General features: G+C 44.7%; 1 protein-coding gene across 6 annotated transcripts in view; it reads left to right on the forward strand.

The window, feature by feature from the left end:
- Window positions 1-14,744, forward strand: part of UNC13B (unc-13 homolog B) — a 227,334-nt gene extending 212,590 nt beyond the window's left edge. For 4 of the 6 annotated variants that reach the window (XM_076362991.1, XM_076362986.1, XM_076362990.1 and 1 more), the window contains 6 exons: window positions 3,945-4,025; window positions 4,424-4,571; window positions 7,315-7,371; window positions 9,923-10,015; window positions 11,395-11,554; window positions 12,747-14,744. In XM_076362991.1, coding sequence (XP_076219106.1) covers window positions 3,945-4,025; window positions 4,424-4,571; window positions 7,315-7,371; window positions 9,923-10,015; window positions 11,395-11,554; window positions 12,747-13,032 — 825 coding nt within the window. In that variant the 3' untranslated portion in view covers window positions 13,033-14,744. The remainder of the gene's footprint in view (window positions 1-3,944; window positions 4,026-4,423; window positions 4,572-7,314; window positions 7,372-9,922; window positions 10,016-11,394; window positions 11,555-12,746) is intronic. The other 2 variants (XM_076362992.1, XM_076362988.1) reach the window with 1 other exon arrangement.
- Window positions 14,745-26,557: the final 11,813 nt, after the last annotated feature.

Raw genomic sequence — 26,557 nt, forward strand, 5'->3', positions numbered from 1 at the left:
TGAAAATAGTGATGCCTTACAACATTCAAATTGCACTATGTTGTGATTTGACTTGTGCTACAAAACAGGTATTGTACAAGAGAGGGTCTAAGTCTGAAGCATCAGTGCACAAACTGTGCTGCAAGGAAGACGGAGCTGAACATGAACTTTGTCTCGAAGCGTGGTCAGGGAAATCTTCCCACAGCAAAGGGCATTCTCCTAAGTGACTAGTGCTATTTCAAAATGCATTTGTCTTTTCCCATAATTTTTTTGTCTTGTGCACTTATTACAGATGTCTTTATACGACTTATCTATTTCCCTTGCCCAGCAGACACATTTTACGTACACATGTTTATGAGCCAGGGCAGTACACAATTCATTTAAGGTAGTGCTTATTAGCAATCCCAGTAAGTGATCTGGACATGCAAGTGTGTCATTAGATGCACACACTTTTCTCCAGCTGCATTTTGAGGCTGTTAAATAGTAGTTAACAGTGGCATAACATAAACCTTCAAGTGTGGTTCCCCAGGGGAATAGCTGTCGCTAGTGCTGGGGGACAGCCCCATGCACTCCCACAGCCTGGCTGTCCTCCCTGGTGACGTGGTGGTTCCCGAGGATTGCACTGCCTCCGCTGCTTCCTGCGCTTACAATGCTCTGTGTCGCTTCCATGGGAGAAATGGGGAGAGAGGAGCTTTGTAGCCAAAGTGGGGAGAGTGGGAGCTGGACCAGAGCCTCCAAATGTGACTCCCTTTTCCTGTGAGTATCCCCTTCCCCTTTCAAAAACTTCAGCAAGAACCCAGCATTTGGAGGAAGAGAAGCCATCCCCGCCCTCTACATGTGCTCCTGGTGTCAAAGGGGGAGAGCTCTGAATTTGCTCTGTTTCTCCTCCCAGGTCACAAGGACAAGTTTGTGCACAGACGACTGCGAGTTCCTGTGGCTTGCTTGTATTCTCAGGCGTAGCCAATGACATTCACTGTTATCTTTTGCTTCTTCCATATTTTCTCGTTACTGGAATTTCTTAATATATACAAGGTGCTTTTTGCCAGGAATGAGTTGGAAGCTTTGCTGGTTTCCATTCACACTGGTCAGATGAAGGCCATGCCTCAGCAGCAGCCTGTCTTCAGTTCAGTTATTGTAAAGCTTTGGTAACTTTGGTAACACTGGACTGCATTTTTAGGAATGCACGTAATCATGCAAATCAGGCAAGCCCTGGTGTGTGTTCAAGCCTTTATTTGCATATCCACGTATAGGACTACAGCAGCACAGGTACACAGGTTTTTATATGTGGCGAGAGAGCCGTACACAAGTGTTAAAGCACTCTACCACCTGAATTCTGGAGACCTTTAGTTCAGACAGATAGTGTGAAACAACATTGTGTCCAAAAATTTCCAGAAGAGTAAAGGTGTTACAGGAGTGTAAATTGTTTGGGTCTGTGTAAGCATCATGGATATTTTTTTTTTGTCCTTTTGTTTTTGCGGGCACATATAAGCTAACGGGGAAGGCATGAGTAAATGGCTCTTCAGAGCCCCTCTCCTGTGCATTTTGCAGTTCCTCTAAAAGCCTGGGAAAATTATGGGATGGATTTTAAGCTTTATTTGTCCTAAATAGAACAGGGGGAACAGAGCCTTAGTGAATCAGATAACTCAGCTGAAAACTGAGACTGACAGACCTGACAAGCACAGGCTTTTGTCCTGATGACAAATCAATTTCACAGTGTTTTTTAAAATGCTCAGAAAACCAACCATAAACCTGGCACCTTGGTGCCACATATCTGCCTTCCATTTATTATCAAACTCTTTCTGCTCGGTTTGCTTAATAGCCAGCAGCTGGAGCAGGGAGCAGCAGCCTCCTCTCCCTTGCGCTGCCCCCAGGGTAACCAGCTGAGCTCTGACCGCAGAGGTTCTTCTGAGAGTACCTGTGGAGAATACAAGGATGAGTCTGAGACACCAGGAAAAGATTTTTTTTTTTTTAACTTCTTCTGCTTGAAGTTGCATAATTATTTCATGTAAATATTTGTGGCTTGCTCCTTGCTGGCAATCTGGGAAGTGCAGGGTAGCACTCTGCGCAATCCTTTATAGGAACAGTGTGGGATTTGCAGAGGGCAGGTATGCAGGGGAATGACAGTCATGGGCTCCTCTGTATATAGGTGCAAGCATTACCAGTCCAGTTGCTGGGTTATTTTTACATAATGTGTTGAAGTAAATGGCACTGGGAAACCCTCTTAGAAAGTAGTGACGTGTTACCGTGCAATGACTGCATGGGCATTTGTGGGGTGACCGCTCAGAGCGGGGCTGAATGAGCTCTTTAGGTGTTTAAGAGAAAAATGCTGACCACCCGTTTTCTGGCAGTGTGGTGAATCTGGCAGGCAGACCTAGAAAGTCATTTCAACAGACATGAAAGTCACTCTGCCTTGGGGACACAGCTACCCTGACTAAATTGGCCTCTCCCATGAACGTGGCTTTGGGCTCTGGCTGATTGTGCACTTAATCTGACTGTCAGACAGAGAAAGAATGTTTTACCCTCTGTGTACTGAAGTGTGAAGCCACATCATCTTCAATTGAGTTACTCCCAGCTCATGAAGAAGAGGGAGGAGAGCTATTGCTCCCCTAAGGACAGCTTGTCGCAACAGAAGATACTTTGCAGCTTACAGAGTAGTGTGCCACTGCCCATAGCTTTGCAGACCAGAAGCAGCCTGCGTGGGGAAAAGAGGCAAGTTCAGGCATGTCTCTGGTACTCAAGAAAGCGCAGTGCAAACTTGTCTGAGGTACTGCTGACTTGAGAGGCATCTTCAGTACAGTTTCACGCAGCACTGTGCAAAGGTGCTAGCTAGATGTCTGAGAGGCGTGGCAAATGCTTAGCACTGTGCCTAGTCTGCAGTGAGCCCCATCTCCAGCAGGCAGTAGGTGGATCATGGAGGATAATGAATGGGAACAGTACCAGGCAATGTGAAAAATCACTAGACTGCAAGATAGCCAGCAGGCTTATCAGCGTGAAATGCGCACATGATGCCACACAGTAGGCATGCTTTACTCAAAGACAATTTAGTAGACATGTCTCCTGGAAAGTGCCTCTTATCAGAGGCTATGACACGTTTAAGGTAGGGATAAGTAGCTTTTGCCTGATTTGCCTGCATCTTTTTCATGAATGCTTCAGCACCTAGGCTGCAGCCAGCTCTCCTGACCCTCCAGCAGCTCAGACAGTTAGAATTTGGGTTTGTGCAAAGCTTTCGTTTCCTAAAATACGCTGGTTTTCCCTGAGACCTAGACCAAGCATCAGAGAGAAAGAGCTTAGTTAAATACCAAAGGGTGACACATCCTTGTAGTCAGGCAGGAGTCTTAACAGGGATACACTCCCACTGCAGGAGGGGGGAATCCCTTCTCAAGGAATTCCTGGCTCTTTGCTATTAGAGGTGGTGAGTCTTAATGGGAGCAACTTCTTTTAGCAAAGGTATTTTCTAGAACATGTTGCTTGCTTGTTTGTTTGTTTTTCTTCCTCTACACCAACAATATGATGAGTTAGTGACCTTTGTAGGTGGAAGAATTAAAAAAAAATCCACAACCAACATCTAACAACTTTTCCCAATATCTGGTTCTCAGAATTCCTTGATTTAGGTGGTGTCTTGAGAGTTTTGTTGTGGCTGCTCTAGAATGATAGGGGTAGTAAGCAGGTTCCTGTTTGGGTTTTCTGAGAGACAAACTGTGATATTAAATTGTCACTTATCTCTGTCCAGTTCTTTTCTTTATTTCTCTCTTCTGTGCCTGCCAGAAATGGAGAAAGTAGGTTTATTTTCAAGTTAAGCTGTAGTAAATGACTGTGAGAGACTCCATTAAGCATTCCTTTAACAGCTGAATTAATGCTGTGGCCATGTAGCCACAGCATGAATCCAGAGAAAGAGGTGAGACTGGGGACTCTTTTCCTTTAGTCTCTGACAGCATACTCATGTCAAATACAATGGTTGTTTGCAGGATCATATGGTGAGAGAAGAAACTAGGAGTCTCACTCCAAAGCAGTGTGCTGTTTTGGATCTGGCACTGGATACTATCAAAGTAAGTGATTCCATTTCTGTCTCTGTCATCCCCTTGCTCTGTCCTTAAATACTTTTTGGGAGGATAGCGCCTGTCCCAGTTCAGGAGATGGCAGGAGTCTGTCGCTGCTGTTGCAGCGATAATGGCACTGAGTGAGTGATACTGCCATGTTTGTGTAAACCTGAATAGGCTCAGGTGACTGGCATGTGCTGGGAGCCAGCATATTTATATTTAAGTGCTTTGGAAGAGGAGAGCCATGATCAATTGGTATCAGTTGGTCTAAGAGCTGGATTTCCGGAACAGAAGCTGTTTTGTGAATTTTTCCAGCTCTTTCCCATCCACACACACTATAGCCTGTAAATGTTGGTTGCTGGTTGCAGTTCTTCCTCAGTATTTTTCCTCTTTCTTTTTACTCCTAGCAATATTTCCATGCTGGTGGGAATGGTCTGAAGAAAACCTTCTTGGAGAAGAGTCCAGACCTGCAGTCACTTCGATATGCTCTCTCTCTCTACACTCAGACCACAGACACTCTCATAAAAACCTTTGTCCAGACTCAGACAGCGCAGGGTAAGACTCTTTTGTGTTGTTGGCAAAGTTGAATGGAGCTATCTGCTCTGTTAGTAATTGCTCTGACTTGTTCTGCCAGTTTGTAGAGTGCTTTTGGCAGTACCATTTCTGGAAACGTGACAGTTCAGAGCTTTTGAAACTGGGAAGGAGGGAAAGGGGGTTATTTCCGACTCAACAACTACATTTTGAGAGAGCAGAAATATGTGAAACATAAGTCCTGGGGTGTTTGTGATCTTTTTTTCTGCAATCCTCATTTAACAGTCATGTTTCATGAATTAAAGTGGATGGGTGACTTAAAAGAAGTGAAATTTGAAGTTACTATACTGAGACTTACAGAGAGACCATTTCAGCAAGACACCATGCAGAAACTAGTCGGTGCCTGTGTCACAGGCCAGCTGCCAGCAGCCCATGTAGGTCTGACTAAGACTGATTGACAGTGACGTGATAAGTCACAGAGCTGCACACTGCCTGTAAAGGGAAAAGTCTCTCAGGAGAGTAACAAAAGCACTGTTTTGTCTGCAGCCAGTACAGGATATGTGCGAGCTAGGTGATTACAAATCATCACAACATGTTGGTAAGCTGCTGGGATGCGTCACTGGAGTTCTCTGGTAGCTCTCTGGCAAGGCATGATAGTGGTGCCATTTCATTGATTTGGAAGGGGTAAACAGTTAATTGTCTCTCTCTTTCACTGCTTTCATTGTTGTACAGAATAATTTGGTCTATAGTCAGGGACCTTCACTGGCTGACTATGAATCTCACTAATCTCAGTAAGAGGGGACAGATGCTATTAGAGGTTAGGTCAAAACTGAAACTAATGTTTTAAGTTTTCAGGCTGTTTAAATACAAGTCTTGTCATTGGGCTACTGTATCTCAGCAGCAAAAGTCATGCAACTCCATGGGGGTGTCTTTCTGCCACCTTTTTGCTTGGGGTCCTTTTTCCTTTAATCTTTCCAAGCCTATGAGAGCTGGCGACCCCTCAGACTGTAATAACTCTGTCAGCATACTGCCACACCGAGCCCTGAAATCAAGGGGAAAGTACTCCCTAGCCAACACGCTTTTCCCTTGTGTGCAAATGCGGCTGCTTGATACTGGCATTCCCCAACCAGTGGAGAAAGTACTGAGAATTCTTGAGCATAACAGGTTTGTTTTAAAAGTTTTAAAGTGAAAAGTTGAGTGTCGTTTTGGGGGACTGAATCATCCCTGCTTTGGCAGCACGGTATATTCTTGCTTAGGTTGAAATATACTGCATTAAAACACTGAAGTTAAGTAAAGAGTCAGTACGTGCATTTGAGAGAATGGTCCTATAGCTGTGTCCCAGCAGAGCAACGATGACATCCAGTGGCCAGACAGGTCAAAGACTGCAACACCCAGAAGGGACTCCGGGAACTTGGCTGTTGCCATTAGAGTTATACAAACACTTTCTAACCGGGAACTTGTGTGCACAGTGTGTTTTCAATCTTTGCTGTTCTATGGCAAATGTTTCCCATTATATATCCAGACCATTAATTGAAGCTAGGTTTTTTATGTGGATCCTATTATGTTGTCGTGATGAGCCAAGATATAAGGATGTGTGCAGCACTGCTGTTCTACACTTCATGCTACAGTCAGGAATGTTTAAAATTAGAGGAAGAAGATGCTCCCGTGAAGTTGCAAAGTGGCAAATTCAAAGCGGATACAAGGAAGCAGCTTCATACAGTGCATGATTTGACTGTAAAACTCTGCTGAGGGTGAGTGTTTAGCAGATTCACAAAGAGAGTTGAACATAATCTGAGAACAGCAGGAATATACAGAGTTGCCACAGAAGTGTGTGTGTGTGTGTTGAGTATTTTTATTTTTTTTAAGAAGCTTAGAAAGAATTAAGCTCTAGTTTTAGGACATAAGATGCACTCGTTACAAGGTCATCGATTATATCTCATAGCTAACTGATGATGTTTCTTTGTGGCTCGTCTGAGCCACTTTAGGAGACAGGTTCTGGGCATGGCGGGCCACTGAGCTGGTCCAAATCAGCATCTTCTACATTAGCAGGCTTGAGAGTTTTGGGCCCTGTTTGGGGAACAAAAGACTGGAGCTACACCACCTATATCTGTAGGATCAATGATGGAATATCTCTGAGAAAGGCATGACTTGCTCCGTTCCTGAGATTGGGGCTAGAAAAGGATATTGCTTGCATACGCTTCTCGGTAACCCCCGTTGGTAGATTGGTTTGGAGATCTGCACATGCGTTGGAGGGACAGAAGGAACAAAACTAGTATTTACAGCTGACATCTGCTTACCAGAGCTCTCTGACTGATGTTTCCTTTTGCATAAGTCAAGCTTCCCACAAGCCTATGAGAGGAAATGGCTGCATGCAGAACTATTTAAATGCTGACTGTTTGCCCCTCTCACTTCACTGCTCAATGGTTGCATCTTCTGGTTTGTGAGGTATTGACCTCATTTTCTTACTGAGCAGGCTTCTATAGCACTATGCTGTTAACTGTTTGCTCTACAAAGTTGGATCAGGGCTTGCAGTTCAGTTACGCCAGCACAAATTCTGTTCTTGTTTTAACCCAGGCAATCCCTTATTCGCAGACAGCCTTGCTCTCCAAAGCCTGTGTTGGTGCAGAGGATCTAAGAGGATATCTTGTCTATTAAGAGCTAGAATATTTGTCTTGTATTTGTTTAAGTGATGCCACTAATTGGATTGTAATTCACACTCTTCTCTCTTTATCCTGCTTGCTTTTTGCCTTTTGAATTCATGTCTCAGTGCATGATGGGAAAGGTATTAGGTTTACCGCTAATGAGGATGTTCTTCCTGATAAGGGTATGTTCAAGACTAATGTTGTTACCATAACAACATTAGCCAGCTGCCTTGCTTTTGAAGTCATCTTGCCCATGCTCAGAAACCTTTTCCAGAGACCCATTCCCCATAGCTCCCTGTAGAAGTGAACTTTCACTGAATGCTTGCATCCCACAAACGGAGCCACGGGTTGTGTGGTGTAGAAGTCTGTACCCTGCCTGAGAGCCTGTCCCCGAGCTTGAGATTTATTCATGGGATGCGAAAGCTGACTCAAAAATGGGCTGCTTTTTGAGAGATGCGACGGACTTGTTCCCCTACCCTTTGCCATGGGCTATGTATTGCTGTTTCAAGTCCTAGAGTTGCATGCATATGGTCTGCTGAGACGGGCTACTGTAATACATGGTAATGTCTGATATGCACTCAAGGTTATGGCCAAGCTTGAAACATCTGGCTTGAAGGGGGGGGTAGCTAAAAGTCTGGGTGCTCAGGAGAGCCCTAAAAAATTAAGTCTTGTTCTGTTTCATCTCTCAGTTTATTTTCTGCTGTCCAAAGTCTTTTTGTTATCTTAGGTGAAATACATCTGTAACACGTAGCACGAGCTGAGTTCTGCAGTTTCACCTTCCAGTATCGCAATACCAATGAGACTTTCATGTCAATATTTAAATCTGCTTGTCACTAAATGTGCAAGGATGTGTATACACACAGTTGTATGTGATCAGAATATTTTTCACTGGCCATCTACAAAGTGGGTTTTTTGTCTCTGAACATTTCAGTTAATAGAACAAGATTTTTGTATGAAAAGACAAGAATGAAGGTAGGGGGAAAAAAAAAAAATCTAAATTTTGTCTCCCTCAAAGGTAATGGGATGATTCTGCTGTCATTCCTCTGAAGCATCAGTGTCTCATTTATAACCTATTAATTACACTAAAGATAGTAAAAAGATGACCTCTGTTTGGCGGTTGATGTTTCTGCAGATGTGGCCTGATAAAGTTCTTACATACTGTTGGTAATCTTGTCTGTTCCCATGGAAAATGCTGACAGTATAAGTGACAGACCTGCGCCATCAGATGGGGCAGGTCAATAATTAAGCCTAGCAATTTTAAAGCTCTGTGTTTATATACAGAAAAGAAGGAACACTGCCCTTCTAAGCGGGGAGAAAACAGTACATTCAAGATCATGGACAAATGTTACAGCCTAGAGGCGGTTTATTGTACTCAGGTCAAGAATGAGAATCTACCCTAAGATAATAATTTGAGTTTCTGTTACGTTTGCTCAGATACTTTTACTTGTATATTAATGTGACTTTCACTGCCTACAGTTCTGTGCCATGTAATTCTCTTCAGAGAATTGCACGGATTAGCTCTCAACCTCTTGGTCTTTAAATGAGTGTTTTTGCTGCCTGCAGACCGTTCTTGTGAAAGTTGACGTTGTTAGATCTATCTAATCAAAATGTTTGTTTAATGACATCCTTCAAGCTCCTTATCTTGAATTTCAAACACACCAATTCTTTCGCTTAGTAATGTGTCTTAGCCTCAAAACTGACAAAATAACACTGCTGTTCATAGGTACCCAATTACCCTGTAGGTAACCCAATTACAACAGCATTGCTAATTGTCAACCTGAGATCAGACAGTTATCAAAGAGAAAGTAAAGTCAATCTCAATATCGTATCAAAGACTTCATTTTCATTTTGCAAAGCAGTCTTTTTCTGTAATTTACATGACATCTTGACTTTCCTACCCAGAAAAATGTCATTCCCACATATTGCATGGTAATTACAATTAAAAGTTAAAAAGTTGAAAACATCATAATACACGAATTGTAACGTTCATGAGATCTTCTCCCTCTGTTACAACATGTTGTCTTTTCCTCTGTGAAGCTACGTCTTGTTTTCTCCCTGGCTAACTGATGAAGGGAAATAAGTATGCAAGTTGTGAGTGCTTCTCTCTCATCATTTTTGGGGCACAACAGTGAAGGGGTTCTCATTATCCCCCGAAGGGAAGCAGATAGGCAGTTGGGATGACAACTTTCATCTGATGTACAACATGGAGAAAGCTTCTTGGAGGGTGAGACTGCACTATGGCTCAGTGCAAATCACTAACATCTTTGTCCTTTTTTTTTTTCCTAAACTTCCTCTCTGGTGTGGGTTTTTTTGTTTTGTTGGGTTTTTTTGTCCTCCCTTCTTCCCTGAGCGGACAGGAATGTCAATTCCCACTGCTGGAATGCCTGCATGTGCACACAATAGCTTGGCAGGAATCTCTGCAAAATCCTTGCTCTCTGTGAGGGTCCACTGTCGAGCTTTAGGTCTCTTAAATTCTTGTAAAAGTCTTACTAGTATTCTCAACAGGATGCGATCTTTATGGTGGAGTGCAAAAAACGTTAGTGTTTATGCGTGTTGGGCATGCAAGCCTGATGTTATTTTGCATTAATGTTACATTATTGATGTTGACTGAAAAGCTGGCTATGGAAGGTGTACTGTGAAAATGCTATTGTCTTGCTGAGGCCATGAACCAAAGATGGGTGCCAATAAACAATAATCCGCATGTGCACGGGGGTGTCAATTTTCTTCCAACAGGCTCTGGGGTGGATGATCCTGTGGGTGAAGTGTCCATACAGATTGACCTGTATACCCACCCAGGAACTGGTGAACACAAGGTCACAGTGAAAGGTATGGCAAAGCACGTGTTACTGCTCAGGCTCTGTGACACTGTCGAGGCAAATCTCCAGTTGGCAGTCATTGTATTTCTGTGTTAGCTCATGCGACAGGACAAGGGGGAATGACTTTAAACTAAAGGAGGGTAGATTTAGACTAGCTATAAGGAAGAAATTTTTGACGCTGAGGGTGGTGAAACACTGGCACAGGTTGCCCAGAGAGGTGGTGGATGCCCCCTCCCTGGAAACATTCCAGGTCAGGTTGGACGGGGCTCCGAGCAACCTGATCTAGTTGAAGATGTCCCTGCCCATGCCAGGGGGGTTGGACTAGATGACCCTTAGAGGTCCCTTCCAACCCAAACTACTCTATGATTCTGTGAATCAAAAATTGGTTTTTCTGTTTCACATCAGGAACATGTAGAGAAACAGCAAATGAGCTTGTCCAGTCCAGCCAGTGACATGGCAATGTACAGTCCTGTTGTTTATTGGCAACGATTCACAAAGTAAACAAAAATCAGACGATGGCTCTAACCAGGCGCCACAGTTTAGCCTGTGCTGCAGAGAACAGGGCAGCATGACAGGGCGATGTTGCAAAATTGCTCAGTGTAAACTGAGAGATCACAGAGCCAGCAAGAGTTCAGAGGCTCCTCTCCCCCATCCTGAAGGCCACACTGGTCCCTGAAGAGCTACGCTGAAAATAACCAAAGCAGTGATTCATCCCGGGCGTCGTCTTCCTCCTTCGTCTCCTTTGCTCGAATATAGCATATTTAACTACTTTAATTTCCTCTAAAGATTTATATAAACAGCTCTTCAGGCCTCTCTTCTCCTGGCTAAATCTACACTGCAATGCAAAAACTGATTTTCAGAGCTATTTCCTGTGCTTCAGTCTGCTCCCTGCAGTGACTTGAGAGAGAATGAGAATTAAAGAGCTAAGAATTCTGGGTTCTGGAACCACCCACAGCTCATGGGCTTTGTTTGTCTTACCTGCAGTCTCATTTTCCTTTTCAACAGAGACCTTAATATTGGCCCCCAAAATGCCCATTTTTTTTTTTCTCATCCCACACATAATGTAGACTTAAGCATTGAACTGGCAGGGCAGCCTGCCCGGAGCTGCATGAATGCCTGGTTTTTTGGACTAATTTCTTGACTGTGCATATGGCAAAAGCTAAGTGCTGTCCCAAGCATTAAATTCCCTTTACAGAACTTAAGAGCAAAAAAGCGTATCTTTATATTACAAAACAGTCCTGCCCATGTGTGCTGGGACACTCGCATGTTTTGAGTTGGACTTTGTCCTTTGAAACAAGAAATTGAAAGCAGAGCAGAGTGGAAAGGTGTTCAGAGCAATAGCAACAAATGAGTATTTACTGTAAAACCGCTTGTGACTCTCTTTTCCAGTTGTGGCAGCCAATGACCTGAAGTGGCAAACGTCTGGCATGTTCCGTCCATTCGTTGAAATCACCATGATTGGGCCCCATCAGAGTGACAAGAAGAGGAAGTTCACAACCAAGTCAAAGAGCAACAACTGGGCTCCCAAATACAATGAAACCTTTCACTTGTAAGTGTGAAAAATAGCCTGGGGATCTGACGTGGCAAGTGCAGATGCAGAGGACAGATAAGAGTTTTCCAGTGTCCACAAACAGCCTGCTCAGGGCCCAAAAGAGTACTTGAACCAGTAGCTAGGCCAAGTGTTTGGTGTCTTGACAGGAAGAGCTAGATTATGGGAGTTTTTGCTGTGGGTGGGATGCTGAGGTCTGTTCTGTACCAGCAGTGTCCTTTGGCTACCTTCTGAAATGCGTTGTTTGTCCTATCAACATATTTTATGGTGCTCCATCGTTTTAATGAACTTTGTGTCTTTTATTGGTAGAGTTAGGGCTAAAAGTTCATTATGTATTTTTAGTTCTTTTAATCTTAATGTGTGGTTTTATCCCAACTTGACCTGTGGGACGTGCTTTCTGAACTTGTTTCCAAGGATACAGCCCTTAGCACTGGTAGTAAGTTGCACTGCTAAAATTGCGGTCTTTCTTAACACCGAGTATTGAACTCTTCTTATCTGGCTTTCATAATTACAAAGATATCTTCCTCCTTGGAAGGCTCCACAAAGGGAGCTACAGACTAGTGCTCACCCAGCTGTACACTAAGAATGAGAGGAGAAGAGATGACCAGCAAAAGACCGTAAACATCTCGGAGGAGAGGGACTGTCCATATAAATTTTCTTTGATGTGAGGAAAGGCAGGCTTCCTCTAAGTAAAGGGATTCTGTCCCTTTTTTTTTTATTCTTTTAATTTTAGAAACATCAGAAAGATGGGGATATATTTTATTAGCTTTTGCTTTAATGGAAGGTTCTGAATTTTTAATAAAGACTTCATCTAATTAAAATATTAATTACTGAAGTGAAGCAACCCTGACCAGAAGCAGAAATGTTTAAAGTCATCTGAGTTGAAAATCGGTTAGCATGGCTTTAATGTTCTCCGCTCCTCTCATTTCACAGTTTAACACGCATGCACATGCGAAGGCAACTTGGTAATGGTTGTTCGTTTTTAAGGAGCCAGGTTGTCTTTATCAGCTGCAAAACAGCAAAAATGTCCATAGGCCATAGGTTTTCCTTCTCCCTCTCTGACCGGGGTTTTCTATAGAAAGGAGTTTTCTGTGGCTCATCTAAGCACTCTAGTCAGCTGCCGACACCTTTATTTTGCAGAGGAATTTGTACATTCTGAGAAACTGTAAGTAAACCTCTGTGTGTGTTTCAGCATACTGGGGAACGAAGACGGCCCTGATGCCTACGAGCTCCAAGTCTGTGTGAAGGATTACTGCTTTGCTCGGGAGGACCGGGTACTGGGGATAGCAGTGATGCAGCTTAGAGACATAGTGGACAAAGGGAGCTGTGCTTGCTGGTGCCCCCTCGGGCGCAGGATTCATATGGATGAGACTGGACTTACAGTCCTGAGGATTCTCTCTCAAAGAACCAATGATGAAGTCGCTAGAGAATTTGTGAAGTTGAAATCTGAGTCCCGCTCCACGGAGGAGGGCACCTGAGCTGAGCTGTGTAATGTTCCCTTTTCTCTTCTGCCTTGTGCCAATATGTGCAAGTGTTCAACAATTCTCTTTTATTAATTACAAAAGGTTTTTTCATGTTGTCTTTGTCAGCCCCAATAGCGCACGTGTGCTGTACAGGAAACAAATCCATCAATCTGATGTGAATTATTTATTTTTTAGTAGCTGGGTAAGAAACCATAGAGAATGAGACAATCTCTTCTTATTTAAGATGCAAATTCTGCTTTGTGTATATAAATTATTTTATATTGAAGGCTGGGTATGCTGGGTTTTGTTGATATGCAGCACTGTGATTTTATCCTCTGAAGTTGGCAGACGTTAAAAAGGTTATATATAATCACACTACGGTACAAACACACAACTGTGTGGCAATTAGAAGAATAATGATTTGGGGATTTGGCAAAGCACAGTTATCTCTCATTGAATTCATGTACTGTGGAGTTGTCAGGGGATATTCTGGCACAGATTATACCAATGTCCCAATGTGATACGCAGACGCCTCAACGTCTGCTTAAAAAAGAAGTGCAAATTGCTCTGAAGATGCACACCGAATGAATGTATGACCATGGATGTGCTCCTGTGAGCATGGGCGAGAGCAGTGGGACAAGTGCAGAGGGGCCTAAGATCTCATAGCCAAAAGCTGCAAAGGCAACACACCAGGAGCAGACTGCAGCTGCCCTGCCGTTGCAATTAGATGGTGTGTCTCGGAGAATATAAATCCCCGCGTGCTGCTGGGAATCCTGCGTCACCACGGGGGTGCTGTAAGCTGCTGAACTCCGCAAGTCACACTTTGGCTACCGTGACCGACACGGTGAGGAAGGGAACAACATTAGAGCCATGACAAATAACATGGCCGCTATATACTTTTTCCACTTCAATATTCTTGTTAGTTTTTTGACATAGGATTGGATAATTTAATACTTGCAGGCTTTCTGTAGCATTTTGTTACCGTGGAGTAGCTGAGACCATTCCTCACTATGAACCCAGAAATGATGGCTCACTTGGGAGAGAGCAACACGTCTCCTCTCCGCAAGCACTCAGTCTGGAGTGCTGGTCAAGAGGCAGCAGGTCCTTTCGGTTCTGATCTTGAAGTCGCTGTTGGCCGTGCTGCGGTTGCTCCATGCTGATTGTCATTAATCTGTGATTTAATGATACCATTGAAAATATTTTTGCACTGTCTTAAAGAAGCGTCCTGGTTTTGTTTTCTTGCAAAACAAAACACTGTCCTGAGCAAAGTGATTGCAGGGAGGTCAGAATTTCTGACTGAAAATTCGTAAGCAGGAAGGTCTAGAGTAGTGATTGCACCTGAGGTATGTTTGTTGGAGGGTTTTTACTGTTTTGGGGATTTTTTTGCTATTTCCAGCTGCCCTTGTGCTCTGGAAAGTGCAGCTGGAACAAGCCAGTCCTTGTCCATAAAGTACTGTAATACTGTCAATAAATTCAAGGACTGCATATTGAATGACCTTTTTTTTTCTATTTTCTCTGACACTTGTACAGCTGTAGGATATGACTCCTGTATTTCATGGGCCTGCTCGTAGTTTCTGAGACGGCACATCTGCTTTGTTCTTGTCCATGGTATATTATAATAATGCTCTTCAAAACTCCATGCTATTTGTCATGATTTTGAATCATTGTACGTGCCATTGTTATGAGAACTGTTAGTACAGTCTTTAATAAACTCTTTTAGCAGCATTTGAAGTCGTCTGTTGAAGTGTAACTGTAATCACATAGGGCGGAATCGGTACTGCATCTTTGCAAGTTACTCTCGTTCAGTACGTAGATATTTCTTTGGTGCTGTAGATGCCCAGCAAGGGGTATGAGTCAGACAATTCCCCCCTCCTCCACGGTGCCTCCACCTTTGACATCTTTCCCTGAAGTTCTTGGCTTCTGATAACACACTGAGACATCACAGAAAAGCATAGAGAATAACTTACTTCCTTTTCTGCTCCTATCTGGCCTTTAAGTCAAGTTTCCTTTGTACTCTGGTAGCCTCCTGAAGGTGCTGAATGGAGAGAGACAGGCAGGCAGTAGGATACTCTACAGATAACGTGAAAAAAAGTTACTGTACAGCAAACTTGATTCATAGCTTTCAGTCTGATATGAGCATTAATAGTCTGTAGATTGTATTGACAAGAGATGAGAGAATAAACCTTCTTGATGTCAAGTAAACTACTCCCCCTCCTCATTTTTTGGGGGTGCTGCCAATTTCCAGCAGACAAGCTCAAATAACTCAGAGACTCATATTTCATGATAACGTGGGTCTCTGAATTTTTGCGATTCGAGATGCAATTTTTTCCTTAGGTAACATATGTTCAGCAACGGAGTAACTTGGCTAACTCGCAGTCCAGCTTGTAGCTGTATTTCCATTTCTGGCTTCATCATGGGGAAGTTACTGAGTTTGCCGGCATATCCCATGTGATATGTGGTTTAAAGCGCGACTTTAAAGCCCCACTTCAGTACCAAGTTAGATGGTACACAGGTTTCCAACTCATCAGTATGCTCGCTTGTCATCGCTTCAGCGAGTGCTGCAGTGGAGAGAAACCAATAAAGAGCTATTCAAAGGAAAAGCGCTGCCTGTAACCATGGGGAAGAGGCCTGGGCAGGGCAAGAGGTTTGGCTGTTATTAACAGAGCCAGGAACCCAAGGCTCCTGAATATATTGCTTACCCACCGGTCTAGTGCTTCTCCTGCAAACCAAGTTTGTGAACTTTTTAATCATAGAATCAATTTCCATAAGCGTTGATTTGCAAGATGTTCGTCTAAAACTGCCCATCTTGCCGTGTTTCTTGGGTTTACACTCATTGTGATGCTTTCAGATTTTCTTTCCTGCCTGAAAAACCATGCAGACTTCAGCTACAAACACTCAGACTTTTTCTTGTACCTGCGGCAGCAATACTGTGTCGTGCACATGGCTCTCTTCACTCTGTCTGAACGCTCCTCAAAATGACAGCTGGATATAGGATATACACTGTGTGTATCAAATACATATATAATAATAAATAAATTAATAAATAGAATACATATTTTATAAATATATGTTTATATACATGCTGGTGTACCTGGGGTGAAAACGGCTATCCCAAGTTGGAAAAGGCTGTTCCAAGAACATGGTGGCAAAGACGACAAGCAGCAGGGAGTGGTAAGTTGCCTGCTGTCCCACCCGGGAGGCGTCTGCGGAGTGGAGCGACACGAACGTCAGGTGGGACGGGAGAGGTGAGAGAGGAGCTGGATGCTGGAGGCACGCGGGTGAATTTTGCCGATGGTCTGACTGTTCTTGCCCGGGGGCTTTCTGCCGAGTCTGTGGGAACAGCAGAGTGGTTTCAGACCAAGAATCCGTCCAATCCTGCCTCCAAGAGTGGTTACAAGCAGCTCTCCAGAAGAAGAGTAAGGACGAGGTAAACTAACGATGCTTTCTTCTGATGCACTTTAAGGTGCTAGCAATTTTTAGCTCAGGGGATGTTCCTGGCTCCATGGTTTCTCTTTAGTAAGTCCTAAGCTATCCTTCTCCTGTCTTACCCTGAACCCCTGAAAAGGAGTTCCATGGATTTACAATTTGCTGCATGAAGACCTATAGTCTTTTGTTTTGAACCTGGTTCCAATTAATTTAATTTCATGCCCTCCATTCTTGTGTTCAGAAAGATGCTAAAGTGCTGGTCCTACCCCCCCCCCCCCCCCCCCCCCCCGTCAATGGAGATACTGTAGACCTCTATCACATCCCACCCTAGTCATTGCTTTTTGAGGCTGCAGTGTCCCAGTTTATTCAGTTATCCTAAACCTTAGACAATCTTTGCCCTTCTTTGAACCTTTTCCACTTACATGGATCATTTCTGAGCTATGAGGACCAGAACAGCATCCAGCATTCAAAATGTGGACCAGCTTCCAGGAGGAAGCCTTCTGAAGTTAGAAGTTCACTCCTAAACTTAAGGGCAGTAGTAGTTCAAAAAAGCTTCCAGGCTGCCAGCAGAAGATACTGGGAGGCTGCTGGGAGGACCAAGGAGCAGACGCGCTGTCAGGCCTCCCAGGTGACAGGGAGACCTTTCGTAGGAACCCAAAAGGTGAAGTTCAAGAGGTTGCTGCAGCTTGGGAAGTCAGTGTTGCTCAGAGCAAACCTGAGAGAAAGAAGCCACCCTGCTGAGATTCAGTGGATGGTAGAGAGCCGTTAACAATCCTTTCATTTCTAGCCTTTATTTGAAAAGATGAGATAATTTTCTAAGAATAGAGAGAAAGAAACAAAGCCTGGCTTTGGGACTTAATGGAGTTTTTGATCTTTGGGAAATTCCCTTCTAAAGCTGTGGCCAACTCGGGGCTATGGCACTGTCAGAAAAATGAGTTGGAGGAGTGAGATAGCAGGACTCAAAGAGATGACACGTGCTTGTGAGCACGTGATGGGGATAGAAGGGCCTTACGGGAAAGGACGTCGTGTTTCTGGGTGTGTGATGGGAGAGAGCGGAGACGTGAGGGCAGAGGTGTGGGAGCGGTTTATCAGTCTTCCTGGAAGAGATTAGCAAGTTGATGGATGGAGATGAGAAGGCGGGCAGGAGAATGGGAGGGTTTGGGGAGTGACTAGAGCAGACTGAGAAGGCAGCTGGCACTCCAGGCATGAGATTCACTTTCCCTGTTTCTGGGCAGCAGCAGAGAGGGAGGAGGCAGCAGAGGAGGTCAGGCTGCTTGTCGCATTTCCTTCAGACACGTCATCTTCCTCCTTTTCTGCTCTTAGGTTCTGATTTCCTGGCTTTTAGAGAAGACTCTGGACGTAGGCCTGTGAAGATGTGCAATAGGGCTAATGAGGCTGGTGATATCCCCTAGTGCTTGGTGGAACATACACCGTGGGTCTGAGCCCTCCCCCAAACTCCTCTTTTAAGCCAGGAGTGTGGGCACTGGAGGATTTTTTTGGGGACCTCAGTTCTCTGATACTAAAAGCTATCTTCTCAGTTGCTACCTGTGATTTATGGCCAATCTAGAAATACTTGGTTTTGCACCACAGTGGTGTTCATCATGATGAAGTCTCTTTAGTGGCTCCTGATGCTTGGATCACATTGCCATCTCCACTAAACTTTGTTCTGCTAAACTGGACAAGAGCTAGGCTTCTGCTCACAAGAAGTGCTTTCCGTTTCCAGTCATCTGTGCATAGTTTCTTTGCATCCGCTCTACTGTGCAGCCCTTCTAGCTGTCAGAAATGACTCTTCCCTAGCTGTAAAAAGAACTTCTCATTATCAGTCCCTGCCTTCGTGGGCTTCTCCTATTTCTCAGCTCATTTCTGTTATGTCACCTGGTAGTCCTTTCACTAACCCCAGTCTCCTCCAGCTTCACCAAGAGTTCCCCTCTGACATTGTATGCAATGCTTTTTTTGAGTCCACCTAGATTTGAGCTGCCAGATTTGTCCCTAGTATTAGGTTTGCCCAGCTGCAACCTGTGGTAAGATTCAGCTGGTTCCTGAATGACACTGAATGCCTCTTACCATCATGCATTTAGCTCTGCAAGCGGCCACTGCTCCAAAGTCATCTCAGAAGCGACGGAGCCGGCTTACAGAAAGGTACGCCTTTGACAGGTTAGAGCTGGGAAGCCATTTATCGGAGCCAGGGTCAAGCTGGTCCTGCACATTCTAGCTTTGCCAAACCCACGTTGCCTTTTGTCTCACTTTCCATCCTTCCTTTTTATCATTCTTTCCTTCAAGACTTCCCCTAAAGCCTTGCGTGATGTTCAGGTCAGCCTAACAAGTTGGAAGTCACTTGGGTACGTTGTGTATTTTGCACATTATTCTCCAGTCATATAACCTCCACCTCCACAGATGAACAGACCCTTGCTGCCAAACTTCCAGTTCCACATTTTGGTGTTGCCAGAAGTGTAGCGTGGAAGTGATCCTTCCCCAGGGATCAGAGGGGTTTGAGCCCTCTGAACTTTTTGTGACCGTAGTGCAGTAGTTTGTTTCCTCATTTTCTGTTTCAGGCCGTTTCTTTCTCTACGGGCGGTCCCTCTGAATCCAAGTTCTTCTTTTGTGGAATTTTTTTATCTGCCTGTCCTTGACCACCTTCTTCCTGAAAAAGAGCATATGACAGAAGGGACCCCAGGGTCCCTTTGAAGCCTGTCCCTCAGTTACCCATGACCACAAAACAGGCTTTAGACTCAGAAGAGTCCCTAGGAATATCTGCTCTGCTCCCCCTCTGACCAGAACGCCGAGGAAATCCTCCAGCATCGTATCAGCAACCTCAAAATCTCAAGAAACCGTGACGAGCTGAGGAGAGAGCAAGGCAGAACCGGAGCTCTGCAACCACCTTAGCAAATTCCTCACTCTTAAACATGTCCAAGTCAAGCACAGCCAGAAAAGCAGGCAGGTGAACCGTGTGTCTCTGATCCCAGACCCCAGTGACATCTGTCAGTCTGACCTGGGGACCTCCATACCCACAATCCTGCTTAACGCTGAGCAAAAGCAAGATCGTGAGATGCTTGAGCTAATTTCTTAGCACCTTTTGTGCATTGCAAAATAGACTGAAAATTGGAGCAGTTACGCACTGGGAAAGAAGAGCAATAGTTTCTGGCAGCCTACAGATGACAAGCAGAAGTCTGGAAGTGTAGCATTAGTTATTTCAGTACAATGCAATACTGTGTGATAAATAACGTAAACTTATTGAAAGTTCAAGGAATATCAGATAAGATTCAGAATACTTGGAGACTAAAGCTTTTATCGGAGATACTGATCTCACCCTCCAGCACTCAGGATGATGGCAGGCCGGCAGCGCTCATCACAAACTGTGTCAAAGACTTCTTCCAGCCCGGTAACGATTTCACTTGGAGACCAAAGCACTAGCTTCAAGTTCTGCCATGACAAAGTACGTAGCGCTCTGTGCTGTCAATCTCTGTGCCTCAAAGAACCTTTATATTTTCTCTGTTCCCTTGGCAAGATTAATTCAGATTAACTTTAACCAGTTCTTATTTATCTTTGCTTGATTTTCAATACGTGTGGTTTTTTGTTGTTGATTCAGAAATTAAAAGACCCTTTACTTATCCTTGCTTTTAAACTGCAAACAACTATTCACTGCATAATAGTGCTTTTATGAGCTGCTCTTTTTAGTATTTTCACTGCTTATTGGAACCAAACCCAGAATAACACCTCCTTTTATCATCTTTGTGACTATGTGGTGACAAAACCTGTCAGCTGTCACATCTGGTAGTACCATTATTAATAGCAGCTATTCACCAATTGCTGAGATGCTAGTTTCCTGTAGTGACAACTGTCAGCCAAAAGGATTTCCATCTATTGGCTATAATTCAGATAATGTGAGAATATCAACCCTGTGAACCAACCTATGGGAGGTACATTTGCATTATGTGAATTTTGCAAACAAAGAAGCACTCACAGTGCCTGCTGGGCATCTTTTTTCTTTTCTCCCCCCCCCCCCCCCTTGAGATGCTCTTTCCCAGGACTCCCTCTTGTTACCCACTGGTGTTTAGCAAACTAAGGAACATAAACCTTGTCTGTCAGCATCTTCAGAAGCAGAAAATGTAATTGACTGTGATTTACCTCCTTCCTAATCACAGCTAGAGGTGCAGAGAGCTGTATCACTTTGGCAGCTGCGAGAGGTGATGAAGTCAAAAAGCCTCCTTTAAATTTAAGTTGCTGTTAAACATGGTCAGTTTGTCCTTCTTGAGCACAGCAGCTTGTCAGGCTGCAGATCCTTATTTGGAATTATTTTCGTGTGTCTGGAGTCAAGCCTAGGTCAGGTCATCTGTTTCATCAAAGGAGGAAGTTTCTGAGAATGACCATCACGGATGCAATAAACCCACACAATAGTGACCAAGGTTTTCTCTCAAATCTTGGCAGTAGCAATAGCTTATGCCCTTGGGGCAGAGGGGGGGCTGAGGGTGGGTTGAAGACACAAATACCCTCTGTGGGAAGTTTCTTTTTCAGTTTTGAAACATTTTTCAACAAAACCACCCACCCTCTCACAGATACCCTCAACCCCCACATGCTGCATATGTGAAGTCTTTGGGGCATTTTCTTCCTTGCCCCTTTTCTCCCCATTGGAAGTAGCAAAACAGGAGACCACGGTCACTGCTGGATGTGAAGCTGTTCTATTACTGCTGATTTCTCCAAACCACCCTTTCTTTAATCTGATAACGCTGCACGAGCAATCCTTGCACATTTTTCTGCAGGGGGAGCTTGTAGTCCAGTCTAGACATTGGAAGTAGAAAAACCAACTGGAGAACTTCTGGTTCATTCAGCTGGAGTCCAGATTAACTAAACTCCTGCCATTACTCCCCGAATGAAGGAGGTGCGAGGGCTTCAGTCACCTGGCCAGTGCTGCATTCTATCAAACCCATTCTCTGTAAGTGGCAAGTTATGACGGAAATGAAAGCAACACCTCTGCTGGAGGAAGTTTTGCTTCACAGATTTGTAGGGCAGTGACATTTCTTTTTCTTTGGGAGTACTTCTGAAAAAGGAGGAACATGAAGGTGACAACCCCGGGGTGACAAACCAAACCTCTTCCACTGGGCGACTCGCAAGCTCACACGTTAAACCTGGGTTTTACGTTTCTGTGCCAGCAGAAGCAAGGATTTCCATGGTCGTAAGCCAGCGGGTACAAGCCGTGCTTCCCAGCAGTCGCCTGCTAATTGGCATGATGGCACTCAGTGATCACCGCCCCCCCAATCTGTTTTCGCAATAAAAAGATGCCTCTGTAAGCAATATATGACCCTTAAACTTCATAGACGTAGTGATGCCAGCAAATGCCTTTCTCCACTAAAAATAACAGCCAACAAAATGGAGGCTGATACATTTTGCATGGGAAGTCTTTTTCCTCTCTGTCTTTGACGAGTCATTTACTGGCTTTCTCTTGTATTTCATAACTTAACATTTTTTGTCCAGACAGTCAAGGTGAGTCGTGCCTCTGTCTATGTTCAGCCTTTTGTTTCGGCTGCTGAGAGTCTGCCGGATTCACCTGTGCCACCTGCAGTAGCCATAGCAATCAGGCATTTTGCTGAAAGTTGAAAATTGTTAGCTAATGTGCGTGAGGTTTGAACCAAAGGGAAATAGAGGAGGGGGGCAAGATGGGAACGTGGCTTGAGAATATCCCACTTGTAATTTTCTCTGCACGGTGTGGGATGATGAGATGGGAGATAAAGAAACATGTTTTGCCCCTCGACATTGCTACTGTTCAGTCTCCAGTGTTTGTCTGGCGCCATCCCCAGACCAGTAATAGCTCACCCTTGGTCATAGCTCATGTCTGTTCTGCAGGGTACTGTTCTTACAATACGATGAGCATCAGTAAACCAAGTGCTAATGCTGTAGCCAATTTTGGCTGTGTCTTCACATCTGAGTCATTCCAATGTGGTTTTAAAAGATTGACAGCAAAGCGTGACTTGGCAGAAAGCACTGCTAACGTGAGTTTTAAAAGCAATCCTCTCAAGCAATTAAAAGCCGTCAACTCCTGTGACAGAAGAGCCCACCAGTTCTCTCATAGTTTACCACCCCACCATCTGCCTGATTCACTACAGACTATTACGGCCTTTTCCCATACTCCACCAAAGCAATGATGACTGCAGTATGTGTAACATCCATAGAATTAGAGCCAGGGAAGGACCAGTAGATCGTTTCACCTCATCTACTGCATTGTCCAGGCCATAGCGCATCACCCAGCTAACTCTGCATTGAGCTCAGTGGCTTTGGATGTGTCTGTCACCTCTCCCAGAAAGATACTCTTCATCTTGCTGCTAAAACACTAAGAAATGGAGATCAGCTGTCGGTGTTTTGCTCTGCTGGTTAATGGTTTGGAAGTGTTTAACTTCTTAACACTCGTTTGTTCCGTTTGAGGCTTCCAGCCACTGGTTCTTACTTTTACACGCTTGTGACAGGAGGTCAGGTGCTCAGAGCAAGAGAAGATGAGAGGTTTGACTGGGGTTGTCTAGCTGCAGGTTTACCAGAAAAGCATTAGTTGCTGAAATGAACCCACATGGACCCAATCAGCTTGGAATTAGGTCCAGAACAAAGAAATGCCAGATAACAAATCATTACCGGATTGTATGCTTCAGTACTTCAGAAGTCTCTTGGAAGGATCAGGCAGTATTGCCCCCTCTCCATCCCACTGAACAGCTGATTAGAAATAAGTTAAAACTAAATATATCTATTTCCTTCTCCCACCTCTCCCATGAAGCACCAGAGATTGATCTGGTCCCTCCTCCATGGGTTATGGGTAGCTCGAAGCTTCCCTTTTCTTAGATGTGTGGTTGATACATCTTGCTCAAATGCTCAAGGTCATACTTGTTAATGGATTTGGGATCAGGCAGAAGTATTCCTTCAGGTCATGTTGAATTGTGTTACAGAGGGTTTCCACCCAGCTCTTCTTCACAGCTTCAAATAACTTTCCGAGCTCTTTTGGCATCTCTGTCCCAGGTAAAGCGTTTTCAGTGAAAGGGCCTCGACTGCTGGAGGCCTCTCAATGAATCCTGTTGTAGTGGTTTAACCCGGCAGGCAGCTGAACACCACACAGCCATTTGCTTGCTCCCCGCAGCCCCACAGTAGGCTGGGGGAGAGAATTGGGGAGAAAAAAAAAAGTAAAATTTGTGGGTTGAGATAAAGACAGTTTAATAGGGCAGAAAAGGAAGGGAAAATAATAATAATGATAAAAGAATATACAAAGCAAATGATGCACAATGCAATTGCTCACCACCCACCGACCGATGCCCAGCCAGTCCCCAAGCAGCGGCCCCCCCGGCCAGCTTTCCCCAGTTTATGTACTGAGCATGACGTCCCATGGTATGGAATGTCCCTTTGGCCACTTTGGGTCAGCTGTCCTGGCTGTGCCCCCTCCCAGCTTCTTGTGCACCTCCAGCCTTCTCAGTCGGTAGAGCATGGGAAGCTGAAAAGTCCTGGACTAGTGTAAGCACTGCTTAGCAACAACTAAAACATCGGTGTGTTATCAACATTGTTCTCATCCTAAATCCAAAACACAGCACTGTACCAGCTACTAGGAAGGAAATTAACTCTATCCCTGCCGAAACCAGGACATGCTGTTACCTGCTTGTGGTAAATAGCAGGTCAGCCCTCTGAGGACTGAGATATTTTTGTCAATTGGTGGTTTGGGTTCTTACCACCTTCTCTTCTACACCTAGCTAGTTCCTCAGAGCATCTACCTGACCATATAGTTCTGTAGAATAGGAATCCTAGGCAGCAATAGGTTTTTTTCCCCTATTAAAAACAAGCCCTCTGAATCTTCAGGGATTTCATAGAATCATAGAATTGTTAAGGTTGGAAGAGACCTCTAAGATCATCGAGTCCAACCGTCAACCCAACACCACCATGCCCACTAAACCATGTCCCTAAGCGCCTCATCTACACGTCTTTTAAATACCTCCAGGGATGGGGACTCCACCACTTCCCTGGGCAGCCTCTTCCAATGTTTCACCACTCTTTCAGTTAAGAAATTTTTCCTCACATCCAATCTAAACCTCCCCTGGTGCAACTTGAGGCCATTTCCTCTCGTCCTATCGCTTGTTCCTTGGGAGAAGAGACTGACCCCCACCTCGCTACAACCTCCTTTCAGGGAGTTGTAGAGAGCGATGAGGTCTCCCCTCAGCCTCCTTTTCTCCAGGCTAAACAACCCCAGTTCCCTCAGCCGCTCCTCAGAAGACTTGCTCTCCAGACCCCTCACCAGCCTCGTTGCCCTTCTCTGGACACGCTCCAGCACCTCAACGTCCTTCTTGCAGTGAGGGGCCCAAAACTGAACACAGTATTCGAGGTGCGGCCTCACCAGTGCCGAGTACAGGGGCACAATCACTTCCCTACTCCTGCTGGCCACACTATTGCTGATACAGGCCAGGATGCCATTGGCCTTCTTGGCCGCCTGGGCACACTGCCGGCTCATGTTCAGCCGGCTGTCGACCAACACCCCCAGGTCCTTTTCTGCCAGGCAGCTTTCCAGCCACTCTTCCCCAAGCCTGTAGCGCTGCATGGGGTTCCATGTTCCATGGAAATTGTAATTTCCTTCCATGTGACTAACACTGCAAATAATGAAGAAAATACAATATCTAGTTCTAGCACAATCAAGAAAAGAACATAGTTAGTTTATCTTTGTAGCAGAAACACACTGGAGGACTTCTATTGCTTTTAGTTAAATTTCTTAGCCAGACTACGCAGCTCTCCGGAGGCCTTTATGGCTCTGTAGCCCCCTCACGTTTGTCATTTGCATGGAGCGGGTGCTTTGCAACTACATAATGGACCATTTTGCAGAACTATAAATACTGTAAAATACTGACATGGGGTATTTGGTGAGGATAAAATAATTTTCTTGTCAAACAGTGTGAAAACAAACCTCCTTTTCTCTACAGCACAGCAGCACAAGCAGTTTTCCCACATACCCACTACACCAACGTGGCTCGGTCCTGGTCTGCGTGTGGGGCTTCGGTCAGGAGTAACAAGTCCTTCACCACTCCCATAAGGCCCTACCTCCATTAGGATCCTACCTTGTATAGGGTGGTACTGCACAATCTGGTGCTGTGCAGAAATACAGGGATGAGATCTTGCAAGTGTTGTGGTTTTGCTGGCCCAGTGCCACTCCAACCAACCACGGGGTTCTCCCTGCCAGGTTAGTCGTATTGGTTTGGGGTTTTTTTTGGAGCTAGGCCTGGCAGGGATATTGCTCCAGTACAGCACAATGAGTCCATTATAGAGAACTTGGAACAAAGGCTCATGAGACAAGACAAAAACCATGAGAAATCATGATAGTCTGGGGAAAATATTTTAAATGGGACGGTAGAGCCTTACTACATCTATAAGGTCATTGTTAAAATAGCGTTAAGGTTGAAGAATGACTCAAACTTTGGTTATTTTTCTGCTATCGGGCAAGCTGACATTTCTGTCTCTTCATGAATGCCAGCAATGGTGCCATGGGCTGTGCAATCACAACATGTACCCCTGTGTTGACTGTTCGGCACTAAGTCAGCCACCCCAACTGAAGGCATAACTTGGAAGGGCAGCTCTGTCAGCACAGCAGAGTCCCAGCCGTCCTCCCGGTGTGCACAGTGGCGTGTGTGGAAGACCCCATCTTCCTCCCGTTGCCCAGATCAATGACTTGGCCCAAGTGTGCCACACGGCCATCTGGAGTGTCCCCAAGGAGAAACACTATTTACTCAAGTTTCCTTCCAGTAGAAAGCAGGGCATGACACCCAGCAGTGAGAGATTACATATGAGGGCAAGTCCTAGCAGTGTGGGAATTGGTACACAGCCATGGTTTATGCTTGGAGACTTGGAAAGGCTCCCAGGTGACCAGTTTAGGCATAACCTTTGTGAAGTGGCCACTGTAATTAAATTAGGGAGGGGGGATCCAAGCCCTCAAAATACTGTCCATGCTTTGCCAAGGTCTAAGCACCCTGTCCATGGGGTTGCAGGAGAGCACTGGCTTCATCATGGGCTTGCCTACTGGTTCAGGTAGCTGTTTCAGAGAAAGTGAAGTGCATATACGTGTGTGTATGCATCTGAAGCAGAGGCCAATACATCTGGTGGACTGTGTTTCACA

Source organism: Aptenodytes patagonicus, chromosome Z, assembly GCF_965638725.1.
Source record: "Aptenodytes patagonicus chromosome Z, bAptPat1.pri.cur, whole genome shotgun sequence".
Taxonomy (NCBI): domain Eukaryota; kingdom Metazoa; phylum Chordata; class Aves; order Sphenisciformes; family Spheniscidae; genus Aptenodytes; species Aptenodytes patagonicus.